At 41.1% G+C, this 17,685-nt stretch overlaps 2 protein-coding genes, 1 long non-coding RNA gene and 1 pseudogene across 6 annotated transcripts in view; 1 reads left to right on the top strand and 3 right to left on the bottom strand.

Moving 5' to 3' along the window:
• The window catches only part of LOC148721744 (uncharacterized), a 17,670-nt gene extending 16,263 nt beyond the window's left edge, over positions 1-1,407 (bottom strand). Inside the window, exon 1 of the mRNA XM_088737236.1 lies at positions 1,389-1,407. The gene's annotated coding sequence lies outside the window, so the exon portion shown is untranslated. The remainder of the gene's footprint in view (positions 1-1,388) is intronic.
• The window catches only part of LOC148721743 (uncharacterized), a 4,442-nt gene extending 817 nt beyond the window's left edge, over positions 1-3,625 (bottom strand). The window contains exons 1-4 of one of the 2 annotated variants that reach the window (XR_015992860.1): positions 2,931-3,623; positions 2,712-2,763; positions 2,475-2,518; positions 1-1,563 (exon numbers count right to left, since the gene is read on the bottom strand). The exon at positions 1-1,563 is cut by the window's left edge and continues 817 nt beyond it. This is a non-coding gene — a long non-coding RNA (uncharacterized LOC148721743). Of the gene's footprint in view, positions 1,564-2,388; positions 2,519-2,711; positions 2,764-2,930 lie in introns of both variants that reach the window. The other variant, XR_015992861.1, reaches the window with a different exon arrangement.
• A 1,088-nt stretch (positions 3,626-4,713) lies between these two features.
• Positions 4,714-8,144, top strand: LOC148721742 (uncharacterized). 3 transcript variants are annotated; one of them, XM_088737263.1, is made up of 3 exons: positions 4,714-5,991; positions 6,528-6,756; positions 7,231-8,144. In XM_088737263.1, the coding sequence occupies exons 1-2, from the start codon at positions 5,665-5,667 to the stop codon at positions 6,534-6,536; spliced, it is 336 nt and encodes a 111-aa protein (XP_088593389.1). In that variant the 5' UTR covers positions 4,714-5,664; the 3' UTR covers positions 6,537-6,756; positions 7,231-8,144. The 3 variants fall into 3 exon arrangements, with proteins under 3 accessions (XP_088593389.1, XP_088593387.1, XP_088593388.1); XM_088737261.1 differs by having other exon boundaries at positions 6,528-6,761; XM_088737262.1 differs by having other exon boundaries at positions 6,528-7,015.
• A 2,022-nt stretch (positions 8,145-10,166) lies between these two features.
• On the bottom strand, positions 10,167-16,563 carry LOC148721741 (uncharacterized; annotated as a pseudogene).
• Between the last annotated feature and the right edge of the window lie 1,122 nt (positions 16,564-17,685).

Raw genomic sequence — 17,685 nt, 5'->3', positions numbered from 1 at the left:
ATGTCTAGATTGATCATTGAGAGCTGAACATCCTTACATTATACCATCTTAATGGAAGGTCTATGAAAATTTCCATGCACATGTCTCGATCAATTACAGCTGAATATCTTACATTATACCATGTTAATGGGAGGTCTATGGAAATTTCCATGCACATGTCAAGATCGATTAGAGCTGAACATGTTACATTTTACCATGTCAGTGGAAGGTCTATGGAAATTTCCATGCACACGTCTAGATCGATTACAGCTGAATATCTTACATTATACCATGTTAATAGAAGGTCTATGGAAATTTCCAAGCACATGTCTGGATCGATTAGAGCTGAACATCTCACATTGTACCATGTTAATGGAAGGTCTATGTAAATTTCCATGCACATGTGTAGATCTATTTATAGCTGAATATCTTACATTTACCATGTTAATGGAAGGTCTATGGAAATTTCCATGCACATGCCTAGATCGATTAGAGCTGAACATCTTACATTTTACCATGTTAGTAGAAGGTCTATGAAAATTTTCATGCACATGTGTGAGTCGATTGCAACTGAATATCTAAGATACGTCATTTTATCATACAGAAGATCTATGGAAATTTCCATGCACATTGTTTGGATCGATCATGACTGAAAAATTCTTTCATTTGAGCTATGTTGCTGGAATATCCATGGAAATTTCCATGCACATTGTGTGAATTGATCATAGCTGAACATCTTGAATCTTGCCATGTCAATGGAAGATGTATGGAAATTTCCATGCACAAGTGTAAATTGATTATAACTGAAAATCTTATATTTTACCATTCTACTGGAAGATCTATGGAAATTTCCATTCACAAGTGTGAGTCGATTATAACTGAAAATCTTATATTTTGACAATCTACTTTCCAAATTCTGACCTGAGCCGTTGATGCTCAAGCTTCTCTGTATCTGGAATAACATAATCTGGGGGGGACATCAACATTTATTTCTGCATCAGCCTGACATAAATAAAGAAAGCTTAAAAAACTGTAGCAAAAACGCTTATTCCAGAAATTTAATATTTGAAGGACATGAACCAGACAGTAGAGAATGAAATGACCTCAACAATAAATAAGCTTCTAATTTAAGTAACTTACAGTTGTATACCATCAAGCTGTAACAGAGATCAGTTTGTGATTTTTCTAATAGTACTTGTCATTGGTACTAATATTATTGTTATTTACAATTATTATTATCATTATTGGTCTTGTATAATGCTAAGAATTAAAATGTAAGATCATCACACTCCATCTGAGCAAAACAGATATCTTCAGTGCATGAACAGAGTATAATTGTTAATGGAAAGTATTGTTGAGATTTTTTGTTTCTATTTATTCTCCATTGTACAGCAGATATTTCCACTTACTTTCACTACAGTTAACCGCTGTTCTCAGTGGATGAGGGTTTACCAGTTTCCAGTTTTCCTTTTTGCCACTCCCCCAGTGAAATGGGCAACATCCCCTCCTTCACAGCAAAAACATGCTCAACCTCGGCAGCCTTTGGAGTTGGGGTGTAACAACTCTCAAAGGAGGTCACAAGCTCTATCAATTAACAAGAGAAAACATTTTAAGATATTGTATCCATCCATATTGTCAGGAGAGGATAAACATCAATCAATTGAAGGCTTAAAATATAACTACACGACTGTCTCAATAGTTATACAAATCTACTCTGCTCCTCTTGAATTTTATATATATATATTTTTTAATACAAATCCATAATTAGTTAACTATAGATTTTCTCTTAGTTAACTAATTAATATATATACCTCTGTAAATAGCTCCTAGTCTTTTTTCTTTTTTAGTGTCCCCAAATTAGTAAGGGATTTTTCCCTAGCTTAGGATGGCTCTTCATGTAATGACAATTTCAATAAAGTTTTACTACTACTACCACTATTAGTACTGCTGCTGCTACTACTGCTGCTACTGAGGCTGCTACTACTACTACTACTACCACTACTACTACTACTACTACTTCTACTACTACTACTACTACTACTGCTACTGCTACTGCTACTGCTACTGCTACTGCTACTGCTACTACTACTACTACTACTACTACTACTACTACTCATTTTTTAAGGTAGAAGTTTACTGATTGCAACAACAACAACAACAACAACAACAACAACCTTTATTTATGTGTCAAATCTAAAATAGCAGTTATACAACCACTAACTGGGGACACTAAATACTACCTAAAAATTTAAGAAATTTAAAAATAAAACAATATATATGTACAATTTAAAATCTAACCTAAGTCTTACATAAAAGGCAGTTTTCACATTTACTATCAGTCAATTTAGAAACAAGGTCTATTCTACGTATGTTACATTTAAAAGATGATATGGATGTCAGTTCTCTTACATTTCTTGGTACAATTGCCCATATTTTGGGTCCCATATATCTAAGCGAATGTTTTCCAAAAGTGACAGCATTCCTCCTAACAGTACCTATAGAGGTTCTTGTGTCCTTCTTTACCAAAAATTCAGAAAGCCTGTAAGACACAATTTAATATGACTAACAATTAACAACAACATTTAGTATTTTGAAGCTGGCAGTTAAGCATCCCAGCAGTGAAACTTTGACTGAAATCGGCAGCATTAATAAGATGGTTCTGCAATGTAACTATTCTCAAAGAGAGTTTTCCTCTCAACTGAATTCAATGAAAATGAAACTCTGATTCTTACTTGTTAAACATCTGGTCAGCAGCTTCATGAGTGCGTCCAAATTTAGTTTTACCTATAAAGACAAAAGTTAGATTTGAAGGAATTTTTTGTTCATGAATCACGTTATAAAAGGAATGGTTACAAATTCGTTTTATTTAATTTAGTCTGATTTATGATTTAGACTATATACGAGAAGAAGCTTGTTGGTGCAACTAAAGGACAACATAAGATGTACTGTACCTTTCATTTAGTTTGGCGTGCATCCATAGCCCATCAAGTACGATTTACCTTGTTTGCAGCGAGTTATTGCCCAGAAGATTCCCACGTATCATGCACATCTCTGCGAGATCCACGGCTTCTAAGCATTTCTCAGCACATCCAGATTTTGTTGCCTTAAATATACAGAAACCCACAGAATTGATGAATATTTCGTAACTTTGAGTCGATATTAGCCTAAATCTCAGACGGTCTGAATCCAGTTTCTCAAATATCCGTCAAAATCACGAGGGCGCCTTGTATCGTCTGAGAACCAGGCTAAATAATCGCCTTCGTGCCTTCATCTTGAAGTAAAAGACTGTAACTCGTAAACAACAAAACAGCGAACGGCGGAAACAAATCACCCAAGCAGCCTCTTTTCCTCTCTCTACAAAAAACGACCAAAACGTTTACTCTTCCCCACTTCTTCTGCTCTATATGGCATAGCCAGCAACAAAATAATATCGATTGATTGTTTTTTTTTTTTTTTTAAAGTCGTTACGCTGTTGGCTGTTTTGGTGTTTACGTCCACTCTGTAATGGCTATTTCGAACCCAGTCTCTCCAATAAACGACACTAATAGTTTATACGTTGCGCTACAGTCGAATTTAATTCAAGGTCGCACAAGCAATTAAATTCGACGATAGCGCGACGTCTAAAACGAATTAAATTCGTCTGGTGAATTAAATTCGTCCTTGACGTTTTATCCGTCAGACGGATAAAATATCGATAACGCGTCTTCAGTTTTAACGTCGCACCGAGAGTCGCGTATAATGAAATGCATGCATTTTCTTGATGTATTTCAATTTATTTCAAAATGACACCTCTGACCAGAGGCACTGCATTTGGGAAGAGAAATAAATTCAATCCAACTGATTTCGACGCATAAAACCACGCCACGATTTACGTCGACGGAACGACGAATTCGTCTGAATTAAATTCGACCGTAGCGCGACGTATAAACTAGGCCTAAGGAATGCGTTACGATATGTCACTGCGGGAGTTCGTGATACTTCCTATCTAATTACCACAATTATCGCTTTGGATTTTAGAGCCTTTCCTTCTTTCAAAGAAGCAGCATGACACTTCTCGCGATCGCAACCTCCAGGTTTTTTCACTTTTCGAACTTTTCCTGCGACAGATACGTCTCTCTTTGTTTACTAGGTTAGAAATATCAACTTATCCTTTTTTAATTTGGTTAAGATGACAACTAAGAAGTATGATGAAACTTTCTAAATTGCAGACAATGTGTCTCTGTCAGATATTTTCAAATCAGAACTTGAAATATCTTACATAATAAGGTCAGGCACTCCTTCCACCTTGCCCGTACATAACAGAGGCTTAAAATAAATGACTAAATAACAAAAATTACGTAAACTCGGCCCTTCTGTTACAATTCTTGTTTACAAAAAATTTATCAAAATACATCGAAATGAAAACTGCCTTTTTTATTGATCCTCTAATTTCCCAATAGACGGTAGTTTATAGATTAGGGCGTCAAGATTGTTCCACTATCATCCTAGTTGCTGTATTATGGATTTATGACGCTCCACTTTGCAGTGCAAATCCAGCTCACTAATACGTGTTCTTCACAATGTTCACAATAAGCCTTTTTTACTTGCTTTGGATGCGCCGCCCAAAGCCCGATTGAATTCCCGGTCTTCCTCTACGTCTAAAGTCGGAAACTTGTCAAATTCTTTCAAAATGGGGCAAAACCTCCTGGACTGATCTTCAACTTTGATAAAATGAAGTTTTAGTTCTCTCATTTTTGCGCGTTTCCGGCGTTGGGTTTTTGAGGTCAGTTCGTTCCTATCTCGTTTTTCACTTTGGATTAGTCGGAAAAATTAACTTTTGGAATACACTGATATCCTTTTTTTTTCAGCCACGTCCACGATTTTAGCATCATTTTAAACACTGGAGGAGAAACACTTGGAGGAGCTCTTAATTGCTCCTTGGCTGCGTGAATAGGTATTGAATTGTACGGACGGTATAAGCTGGCAAACAGTTTTCCGGCTATTCATAACGAGATCTGTTACTTTGAGAACATCAAAGAATTCCTCTACTTTTCCCCCTATATCAACTGCAGTGTTTCTGAATTGAGAATTATTATCCTCAAACAGAAAGAAAAACGTTCTGTTTTTGAGGTTAGGGAAGAGCTGATTAGAAATTTACCTTCAAGGTTGCCGCTTTGCGCCTTGTTGCCGCTGAGGCTTTCATTTTCAGAAAGGACCACATTGTCATCGTCCTCACAACCTGCAGCGCTAGAAGTTTCTACTTCTTACTCTTTGGAAGCTGTGTGCTCAGGCGAGAGTGGTGTTTCAGCTCTTGAAGAGTCTAACGATTCGGTAGTCGATCGAGGCCTCCCTTTTCCGTTTGGCAGGCGTGCTTGCTAAGAGACGTTGAAATACCTCCACGGCTGACTCTACTATTCTCGTAGCTCGGCTCTCAAAGCTTTCTTCAGTAACTGATGTTTCTACCAAAGGTTCTTCGGCGAGACTTGAAGGAATCGAGAGTGACAGTGGCTCTTCTGCAACCGAACTAGAGTAATCCATAATATCCATAGCCGTTCATGTATTCCTATTTCAGTTTGAAAAAACTAACAGTTTCCTCAACAGCGTGATGCGGCTGTCGGAAATTTGAAAACTCCTACGTCATCGGGCATACAAAAGAATTTCTTATGGGGTGTGCATATTAACCAATAAACAAACGATACGGCTTAAATGATCTCAATTCAAAATGGTGGTCGCACATTCTTTAGGGTTGATGCAGGTCAGCTATTTGACAAGCCAGGCTCAAAAAACTCAGTTAGTGAAAAGATATGGCAACAACACGTGGTAGAGGGTCCTCGCTACCTTACTCGAAAGAAGGAAAAAGGGAAAAGCGGCACTATTCAGACAGAAAGTGGTACTTCGCGAAAACAGAAAACGGAGAGGTGCGCCGGCACACTGCATCATTACAATAAATCATCCATTCTAGCGCAGGATGGCACTGATCCTGGGTCTGTTGTTCACATGAAGCCTGCGAGTGAAGATCGAAGGAAACTCAAGGTACGTTTCGTTTCGAGAATTCTGAAAAATTTAAGCTTCAGTCAAAAGAAAAGAGAATTTGCTCTAAGAAAGATCATTTTGAGTTTGTACGAGATAAGGATCATTTCCTATCGTGCAATAGAAAAATAAGTTTGGAGGACAAAATATTCTTGTGTCTTAGATTAGCTGCATTTGATTTGGCTTCCAAAAAGGTCCGCACTGAGTAAACTTGGCCTGTCTATGGCAATGGATTTCCCTCCTTTCGGCGTTTAGCTTACTCTGACCATTCACTCTCAATTTTTACTACCTTTTACATGAAATTTCCCACACAAATTTAAAGCATTTCGCAATGCGAGCACAATAGCAATCAATCTGTAACACTTTTCAAAAATGCCGCAAGAAAGTTCCGTTTCTGGTCTCCGTTTCCGCTAAACGTGTTTGGACGGAGCCGGCGATGCCGCATTTTCAATCGAATTTACTTTTCACACCAATGTAATTCGTAAAAGATACGGTAAAATGGTTTTATGATATTTCAAACGGCATTCATTGTTTCTTAGGTAAAATAAACCTCGGAAAAAGTCTTCTCCCGGACGTTTCAAGTTGTTCTTAAATCCCACCGACGACCTCACTAAACTGTTGTACCGAGAATTTTCTGACATTTCAAGATTTGGAAAACAAGTCAGAAAATTACTAGAAGTAGAATTGTTCCCCACGTCAAGTTCTGACAAACGACCTGCAAATAGTTCCTCTACCAGTGGCTGCGAGGAAAATCAAGGCAAAAAAACGGTGAGGTGAGAATGAGTCAAACACTATTTCCGTACAACCAAGTGAACCATTTTCTTTTGATGCTGAGACCTTGTCGATTACGATGTTTACGACGACAAACGTAAACGTAAGAGCCAGTGTCATTATTGTTGGCACACATCGAAAAGTGCCACAAATTGGTTTGTGGCTGAGAATGAGGTGGACCTCATGCAGCATATCATAAAGCTTTTCGTGCCTCCAAGAGGGATTGTATTATTGTTTGGAGACTCGTATACTCTAGGTAAGACACAATTATACAAATAAAATGTACTTAAGCTGCACATTTTACAGACATTGACTCCTTTATTTTCTATGCCATAATACAGTAACTAAATTGCTAAAAGAAGTGAGACAAAATTGCTGACTTGCAGTAACCGGCAGTCAAACCATCTGTAAACAATGCCAATACCTGCAAAAAGTAATAACTTGTTTATCCCTTATTTTTATGTGTTTCAGTGAGTTTCTGCCTCAAACTGACGGTTCAAAGGAACGTGAACTTATTATCCGTATATAAGGACGAGAAGCCTGTTTCTGGTTTTAGGAAAGAAGCTGTCACGCTGAGCCGTTCAGCATGCAAGCCGTGATCAGGGTCCAAAGATAACGACGAGTGGAGAATTTGTTTAGCAAAACATGAAACAGATACTATTTTGAATATTCGAATGAGTATTACATGAAAATTTCCATAAACTTGTTTTGAAAAGGAATTTCGGACACTATAAATATGTCACTATAAAATTCCATACACCCATTTTGGGCCAAGAAAGTTTGAAATTATTATTATTTTTTGCGTGTGAAAGGGTATTACATGGATATTTCCACGTACCGGTACCGCTTTGGTCAGGACTGTTTGATACTGTTTGTATACGAGGATAAATATTTCATGGAAATTTCCATAGATCATTTTGGTGAGGCACTATCCGGCACAATGAAATCGTATAAGAATTGCATGAAAATTTCCTTGTACCTGTTTAAATTGGTTCTGAATGGTTGATACTGTTTGTATACGTAAATGAGTATTACATGGAAATTTCTATGTACCTGTTTTGATTAAGAATGTTTGATACTGTTTTGTATACGCGAGTAAGTATTACATGTACATGGAAAATTCCATGGACCTGTTTAATGGCCAAAGGTGTTTAAAATTATTTTTTTTACGCGCAAATGGGTATTACATGGAAATTTCCATGTACCCGTTCAATTTTGTTTAACAATGACTGATAATGTTAAGTATACGTGAATGAGTATTACATGGAAATTTCCATTGCCTTTTTGTGTGGCACAATTGTATTGAAATCATAAATACTGCTGACAAGTTTTCTTCTCTGAAAAATAAATCGAATTTTAAATGGTTTACTTAACCATTCGAGGGATATATGTGCTGCTGTTTGGGCGAGTTATCATAATATTAGGGTACCGTTCACCACTGATAACTGGAAAAGTAGACGCCAACATGCTCATTTTTTACTGTTTAGTAACAAGTTGAAAGAAACCGATTAAAATGTTTTGAAATTAACTGAAACAAATATAAATTGTGATGGCCGATTGAGTCACTGAAATTGTTGATTGAGCCGTAAGTGTTAATTCATAGACAGCCGCTCGGTGATGTTGGCGATTCTTTGCTTTAACCTTAGTAACTATACCATGGCAAAGTTTGATTTTTTTCCAAATTTCTTACTTCAGAAAATCTGTACTTAAAAAATTACGTGTTTTAATTTAAACAGTTTTATTAACAAATGTAACTTTTTCTTTTCAGGACAGGACGTTTACCAACAAATCAAAGGGGTTACGTTGCTGTGGGCAGCTACCACAGCCAGCAAATCGCTGACCTGGTTTTGCTGTTCAGGGAATTAACTTTCTTTTCGGAACGCAACACCACTGGACTTTTCCTTTTTTGTAGATACATCGACGACGGATTTTTGTTCACAGACAAAAACAACATTACAGATATCATTAACCATTTATCCACTACATATCCTTCCCAAATCCCTATCACTTTCACCACCAATTGTCATTCCATTCACTACCTAGACCTCACAATTTCCCTCAATTACCACACCATATTATATCACAAAATTCACCATCAAATTTACCAAAAACCCCATCACAAATACATGTACCCCCATTTCTCATCAAATCCCCCACAACACATTTTCACAGGCATCATCAAGACTGAAACTGTACGATACAGCAGACTATCAAAAACCAAAAATGACTACGACTTCATACACAAACTCTTTTCTCTACGACTGACCGCTCTTGACTACCCCAACAAACTAATCACTAAAAACTCTTACCCTGGCTACCTTACCCCTATCACAACAGACGACGACTCACCAAAACAAACCAATCCACTAAGAGATCTACAATCTACTACCACAGCAAATACAACAAGCATGCACGAACAGACAAAATAGTACGCCACATCCTACACAAATACCACAACATGCATATCCCCAAACTCACCATAGCAGACAGCAACACCACCAAACTGCACACCATGCTACTCACCAATAAGCTCTTACACACAAAAATTAGCAAATAATAATAAATTTGAATGCCATTAAATTTTTTTTTCTGTATTTCAATTTTTACAGTTTATGGATTCCAACATGATCATTACATTCTTATACATTTATGTGCCTTAAGCTACTTTTAAACTAAATCGCAATAGAATTCTCATAAATATAGAGAAGACATCCCTGATGTTCTTTTCTTAACACTTTAATTCCATTTCGAGACTGTAGTTGACCATTAAAGCCACTATGTATACAATTCTTAGGTAATTTATTAAAGAATCTACCTTATTCTTGCCTCATTATAATCTTTGGACATTTTTCATTGATAATCTCAAAGAATTTTGTAATTTATCTTAGCTCATTATTGCATTTTAACTCATAATTGTATTTCAACCTTGCTCATTACATTTCATGCATAATTCTTGTCAAAACTCGAATTTTTTATAATCGTACTATATTTCTATGCTTATAGCCTCCCTTTTTGCGGGACTTTCTCCACACTATCTCCATCAAAAACTGTCCTTTTGTTAATGACATCTGTAATATATTGTAAAAGTATGCACAACAATTGAATCCACTTAACTTTTGGTATGCTCTATGCTTTATTTATTGTTTCACATCTACTCTAGCTGTTGTCTACATTAATAGATTGGATACATCTACCCTAGCTATTCTCTACTTAAATAAATCAATACAATAATTGTTCTCTTTCCGATCTTTAATTTATTTAACTCACCATTAGACACCATACGCCAGTAAGTAACGGGAACTACACAAAGAATACACTTTATTCATACACGGCGAAACAATTAAGATGGAAGATACACAATGGAGAGAAAACAGTCAGGCGTCACTTGTATGAGCGCGCGCATAGAACTAAACAAACACCGCAGGACAACCTGTTGGCGCAACGTCTTTTTCGTTCCTTAACGAGAACAAACTATGACAACAACGGCTCAGGGATTCTGCAAAAGTATAAATGCTGAAAGTGGTAGGACCGTAATACATGACATAGTCTTTCAAGTACGATGGCGGTTTACGGGACAGCTGGGGCCTTGAAGGGGCTGGTTGCGGACACCCTTCGTCAGGGTTAGAGTAGGACACGTCGGGTTCGACCGGGGCTCTGGGAACTTCAGGTTTCTAAGGATCGGACAGGGTTTCTCCTCCACCGTCGCCTTGAGGGAGTGGGATGGAGGAGTCCAGGGATTCAGGGTTGGAATCGAACGGATGAGTGATGTCCAACGGTGGTTGAGGGGGAACGGGAACGGACGCTTGTTCATCGTGGCCTTCATCATCTGCTAGATTCACGCAAGAAGAGGGGGAGTTGACTTGTGTGGGGACGACGTAGCATTCGGACAGCTTGACCTTGTAAGAAGAAGCTCTGTACTGACAGCCGGCGAACTTCTTGACAAAACACCATGGGTCGTTTATCTCTGTAACGAGCTCGAGGTAGCGGTTTCGGGCGTTGAGCTTGTTCCGGTCTGACACTAGATAGACCAGATCGCCAACTTTGATCTGGGGTTCGGATGGTACGAGGCCTCTGGGATTCTTGACATGCTCACTGGATGAGTGGTTGTTCAGACGCTGTTGGTACTTAGCAAGTATAGTGTTGTAATCTACAACGGGAAGCTGGTTACCAGTGAATTGGCTTCTTTGAGTCCACAGCTCGCGTGAAGAAAGTCCCTGACGAAGTAGACGAGCGTTGAGGCGAGCAACAGCAATAGCTAGGCTCACTTGATCGATAGGACCACCACCAGGTTCCTGCTTTAGTAGTTCGTCCTCGAGCTCTTGTAGTGTCCTTTCTGCAACAGGGTTCTTGTTCTTGTTTTTGATGCGCCCAATGTCAAGCCAAACATTTAGGTGTTTGAGGCCGTCGTTGTTGCTTAACGAGACGAAGGCAGGGGCGGGGTCGACACGGATAACTGCACGTGGGCCATCGATGGGGTGCAAATCTACAGCTAGACACGTTAAGGCGTTCCGCAATGTGTCGTATTTCTCGTCTGCGATGAGGCAAGCAGCGGTGTAAGACGTGGTACACTCTCTAACAACGAGGATTAACTGACGCTCACGTTTGATGACGTCGGCAGCGAAAGCTATCATGAAAACTATTATGGTATACATGGAAAATCTTTCAGATGGTTTCAGTCATATTTGGAAAACCGAACACAAAAATGCTCTGTGAACGGGTCGCTTAATCCAGTAGCTACTCGTTGAGTTGCAGCGTCCCTCAAGGGACCATCCTCGGTCCATTATTGTTCTTATTATATATCAAAGATCTTCCAAATTACTTATCAAATTGTAAACCGAGAATGTATGCCGATGACACGCACCTCACTCATGCGGGAAGCAATCTTGAGAACGTTCAGTTTTGTCTAAATGAAGACCTAGAAAACGTCTTCAACTGGCTACAAGCGAACAAACTCACGTTGAACATGACTAAAACCGAATTCATGCTAATAGGGTCGTGGCAGAGACTGAATACTCTCACGGCCTCACCAACAATTAGAATGCACAATACTCAAGTGAGCCAGGTTACAGCTACAAAATCGCTTGGTGTAATAATAGACGATAAACTCGATTGGCATAGTCACATCGAAAAACTAACGAAAAAGATCACCTCCGGTATCGGGGTCCTAAAGCGAATTAGGCACCTTATCCCAGCATCAACCTTACATCTCATCTACCAAGCTTTAGTAAAACCTCACTTTGATTACTGTGACATTGTTTGGGGTAGCTGTGGGAAAACGCTACGAGACAAACTGCAGAAATTGCAGAATAGAGCAGCCCATGTGTTGACATTCTCTAACTATGATACTGATGCAACTGAGCTACTCGAGTTTTTAGGGTGGAAAAATCTTGCACGCCAGCAGGAAATCCATAAAGCCACCATGATGTTTAGATGTCTGCACGGGCTAGCTCCAAGGTATCTATATTCAAAGTTTACGTGGCGTGACTCTGCTAATGACTTCAGGGACTCTGAAAATAAGCTTAATGTTCCACTACCGCGCACTAAATTGTTACAGAAAAAGCTTTAGCTACAATGGCGCCACATTATGGAACAGTTTACCAAGCGATATAAGGAACACAGAGTCTCTGGCGTTATTTAAACGTAAAATCAATGACGTTCTTTAAGTCTAACGCACGGCATTCACGGAAAACACCTTTAGTGTTATAGTATGTAGTTTTAATTTTAAATATCTTAGCGTATGTGATATGTATTTTTATAGACTGATGAATTGATGGTTTTTAAATAAAGATTAAATAAATAAATAAATATATAAATAAATAAAAACAATCCCGATAACATTTGGGGGATCCTCTGACGTTTGGCTGAAGAGAGTGCTTGGAAACTTCTGTAGTGAGGCGCACGTGTGGTAGGATGATGAAACACGTGTCAAGGCAGGGCCCATGTCTAGGGCGTAAAAGTGGCGTTGCACGACCATTTGAAGTTGGTTCCGAGATGGGTGGTTGAGACGCACATGAAGGGCGGTTAGCAGACCGTCGAAAACGGATCTGGGGACGACTATGGCCTCGGAAGTAGCGGCAAAAGGATGCTCATGTTTCACGACGAGGAGGCGATATTCAGGTATCTCTCGACGTCTTTGAGGCTGGTGAGTTTTTGGAGGGTCGGGTGCCTTGTTTTAAGTGTGCATGCACGTGTCGTAAGTCGAGGCAGCCATTTTGGACTTTCCGCCATGTGGAGCGGGTAGTGTAGGGGAGAGGCTTGTTGTTATCAATTATGTCCTGCACGGTCACATCACGGACAACAGAGTCTTGGGTCGCACTGATGAAAGAGCATATTTGACAGTTTGGTTCCGAGCAATCTGGGGCATTTGCGACTGGCAAAGTCTGACGGGAGATTTTCAGAACCTGCTAGGTGCTGCAGGGTGACTTGAAAGCGGCTAACTGTGGTAAGGAACGATGTTACTCTTAGGCTGGTGGAAAACTCCCCTCTGCAGAGTTTTTCCACGGCTTGAACACACGGTTTGCTGTCGGTTAGTACGTGTGCGCGATTTCTAGATTGGGTGATATGGGGGCTAAAGTGCTTGACAGCTGCTGCAATACTTAACGCCTCGACTACGCAGGGTAACCATTGAATCTGATGTTTACCTGCAAGGTGTAGACCATTGTCGCGAGTGATGTATAATGTAGCACCGAGGCCACGTTGTTGGACGGAACAGTCCGTGACAATCCACAATGTATCAGTGGGGCGCGGGAGTGTGATGGGTTTTGACCCTGACAAAGCTTGTTGTGCAGAACGAAAGACCTTGGTCAGGCTTTCGTCCAAGCTAAGGGTGTTTGGCGATTGCATTCCCGAGATAGCGCTTTCCAGAGGGTCGATTATTGAGGCACAGTCAGGTAGAACTCGCCCGAGGACCTTGTATGAACCAATGAATGAACGCATGTCCTGAACAGTTGTAGGGAGAGGGCATGAAGACAGGACAGCGATACGATGAGCACTGGCAGATAGGGTTCCTTGTGACCATACTCATCCGAGGACTGTCGTTGAGTTAGGGCAAATGACGGTCTTTGAGGGAGAGAACGGCAAATTACATCTGTCGAGTTGGTCGAGGACTTGGGTCCAGATAAGTAAGAGCTCTTCGGGTGAAGAGGAGCCACAATATAGGTCGTCGGCTATTTTAGCGACGTGTCCCTCCTGTATGAAGTCGCCGAGGACGCGGCACATCATCTCCTCCAGTGCAGTTTCAGAGCCGGGTATACCCATAGCTGATCTGCAATAGACACGTATACCCCGGAAAGGGGTAGCGACACCGGAGTATTTGCGAGATTCTTTAGCCAGTGGAATCTGATAGAATGCACGGCTAAGGTCGGTTTTGACTATGAACTTCCAAGGGGCAATAGTACGCAGGGTAGAGTCTACGTCTGGCATCAATGAAGGTTGGGGTTTGCTGTACCGACCGACGTCGGCAAAGGCGGTAACGAGGCGATGGCCACCGGAGGGCTTATTAACCAGAAATGAGAGATTCAAGTACTCTACGTGGACGTCGACCTCCTCGGGTTTGGAGAAAACGTGATCTTTTTCAAGCTCGTCGAACTTTTCCTGTAGCTCGATCAACTTATCACGGAGGTACAAAGGGAGACGACCTTTGCGTTGAGGGGGTTCAACGGGGCCCATGTTCACGTGGGCTTCGATGGAACCTGCGGCACCATTGTAGCCCGGTAGGTCTGGGCCAAATACACAGTCATGCTTGAGTAAGGCTTGTTGGAACTGATAACGAATTGTGTCTTCAAGAATGTTGTTGGGGTCTAGCTGAACGCCGTAGGAGTATGGAGTGTTGACCTTTGGCTGCGAGGGGGGAGAAGGGACTTGGGAGGGATTAATAACTGGAACATCCTGAGTAGTGTGGCGGGCGAAGCAGATGTGTTCGTGGCGTCTAATGGCCTGTGGTTCGTCGGTGTCGTTCGTTATGCGGGCTTTACCGTCTATGGTGACTACCAGTTGTGGTTGGAGCCAGGAGATGGGGGCAGGCTCTAAGGCAATTGTGGATTCGGCTCGTAGCTCTGGAGGTACTGTGACCTCGACGAAAGCACCGGGCCAGACGACGGTGGTGGGGGCCGATGACTGAAGGACGTAGGAGGATGTTTGTCTCACGGAATAGGATTGGTGGCTCTTGATTGGAGCTTCGAGGAGGTACTTGGATGTTTCCCGCCCATGGATTGTTGCTTCTTGAGTTGCCGGACGTATGGTGATGTTATTGGCAATGAGGAACGGAATTCCTGCTAGGATGTCGACATCTAGAACCTCTACGACGAGCGCTTCGAGTGTTAACTTCATCTTGGTGCGTGACAGTGTAATGTGGACTTCACCGATAACATTCAAGGGGGTCGTCCCATCGGCCAAGAGGGCTTTTTGGTTGGACTTGACGATGTTAAGGTTGAGCTGGCGTGCGAGGCTTGCCTTAATCATGCTTGTCTCAGCACCAGTGTCAAGGGTCAGACGCACGGGGTGCTGCATGTAGAAAGTACCGAGTGAGGGTGATTAGTTGGAACTGACTCTACGGGAGACGGCCCGTGCTGACGGGGGATGTTCACATTCGTCGCCATCGAGCTCAAGGGCCCCGACATCGAGGTCGTAAGGTGGCTCCTCATCCTCGACGTTGAAGGTGGCACGGGATTTGGACATGAAGAGGCGGTGTTCGCATGGAAGATATGAGCATGTGCTAAAATGGTGATGGGTGTTATGACGACGAGCTTCTTTGCATAGCGGACACACCATGGGACGTCTAGTGACTGCTCGGTTACGTGGACTGGGAAGACGATAGGGTGGCCGTTGGAGGGGTCTTGGACTAGATGTAGATGTTTATGTGGAAGCCCGTAATATTTTGGAGTCAGCGGCGGACCGGATCTCTTCTAGGAGTGAGTCGAGAGCCTGTGATATCTCCGGTTTCAGTGATGCTAGAGTCCTGGAGCGCAGTTCCGTACCATAACGTTGTTTCACGAGGGTTGGTAGGTCGGAATGAACGAGGCGAAGCCAGGTTAGGATCACTAAGTTTTCAAGGGATGGGGACAACTCTTCGTCGGAGGTTACGGTTTCACCATGATGGATGATGGGGCCGTTATCGACTAGGAGGTTATCCTCTACAAAAGGCATCAGTCGCTGAAACAAATCTTCAAGTCGTTCATTGGGTTCGAGTTTTATGTTGTTGAAGTCGATAAAGTGGGCGCCAGTAGACTGAAAGCCATAATGTATCCTAATCATTTGCCATATTCCGTTGACCGAGGTCGCAGATTTCACGATTGAGTTTCTTGATATAACAGGACAATAGTTGGCTACTTGGCCTAACATCACGTCGAGATGGGCAGCCTTTTGGTGTGTTGTTCGTCGTCGCGCTAGAGGAACATTTTCGCCGTCGTTTTCTAGACCTCTTGTAGAGTTTGCAGAAGTTTTCTTTTGCCAAGAAACATTGTCGCTTAAGAAGGAAGCAAAATTAGCATCGAGGGACAAGATATATTGAAGATTCGGTCGCCAGGCTTCAAATGAAGTAATTTTTTCTAATTTGGTGAGAGACCATTGCTTTGGTGCACGTGTGGTTGCCATTCTTGCAGGCTATGTATAATTATCTCGAAGGAGAACACTGTACTTAGCTCTTTTTCCGGTCGTAGCGAAGGCCGGCTCGTTGTTGGACCTTTGCCAGTAGTTCGATGACTTAGTGTTGAAGGTGTAGGTGGATTTTTGAACCGCTGCCACCACGCCAGTAAGTAACGCGAACTACACAACGGATACGCTTTATTCATACACGGCGAAACAAGATGGAAGACACACAATGAAGAGAAAACAGTCAGGCGTCACACGTATGAGCGCGCGCATAAAACTAAACAAACACCGCAGGACAACCTGCTGGCGACACTTTTCAGCAAAGGTGGATCCATGCATCCCAACAGTTGATCACCTTCCACAGCCAGGTTAGAACGAAAGATCTCAACAATGGGTCCTTGCCCTCTTCCAACAACGTCTGAAAACCTTGCATCGGCGTTTCCATTCCATTACTTCGGCTGGCACACGTAGTTATCTCTTTTATCTCAAGAAATAATTCATTTTCTAGACATCTCGCGGGTCAAAATCCCTTTTACGACGAAGAACGATTAAACACTCTTCATCAATTTCCCAAGAGCAATCACGCGCTGCCTATACGTCAAAAGACTCACGCAATACGATCACGCCATTCTGACGTGACCATCCCAGATTAAGATCTTTCAATTCCGCTAATTCGCGACACGGAGCCGGTAGCGAAAATCTTTTTTCGTTAGAAATACATTTTTTTTCCTTTGGATATTAAGGACAAGGCAGCTCCCTCTCATATTTCTTAAGGTATCTATCTTTATTTTCTTCATATAAATATAAATACACACCTCTCATCTTAATTCTAATTCCCGTTTCGTTACACTTCCGTTCAGTGTACGCACACTTAAAATTATTATTACTTTTTTTTTTTTGTTTTTGTTGTTTTTTTTTGTTTTTATTCATTTATTTATTTTTATTTTATTTTACATGAGTATTCTTATCTGTATTAGCACCGCATTCTTTGTTTCTCTACATAAGCATTGCATTCTCCTCCGTACTATCTCCGAAAATAATTTTTTTTTAGTTTGTTTACATAAGTTTTCTCCTCTATTATATCTGAAATTTTCTTTATTTAGTATACATATTTACTTCCCTCTATATCATCAATTGCTTTTTTTCAATGACTTTCTAATTTCTCACTATAATTGTGTAGTGTTTCTCACTTTCAACAAGGACTCGGCACGAGGATGTCGGGTATTGACCTGGTACCAGGTTAGAAACATCCTCGCTCGGTTGTGCTTTGCCCCTGACGACTCACAACCATTAGGAGCCTTGGTGCCGATGCATCCTTATCTCCTCACCCGGCCGGTT

This window comes from Stylophora pistillata, chromosome 10 (assembly GCF_964205215.1).
Source record: "Stylophora pistillata chromosome 10, jaStyPist1.2, whole genome shotgun sequence".
NCBI classification, from domain to species: Eukaryota; Metazoa; Cnidaria; class Anthozoa; order Scleractinia; family Pocilloporidae; genus Stylophora; species Stylophora pistillata.
The sequence above is the reverse complement of the archived record's forward strand: the minus strand, read 5'-3'. Positions and strand labels throughout refer to the sequence as shown.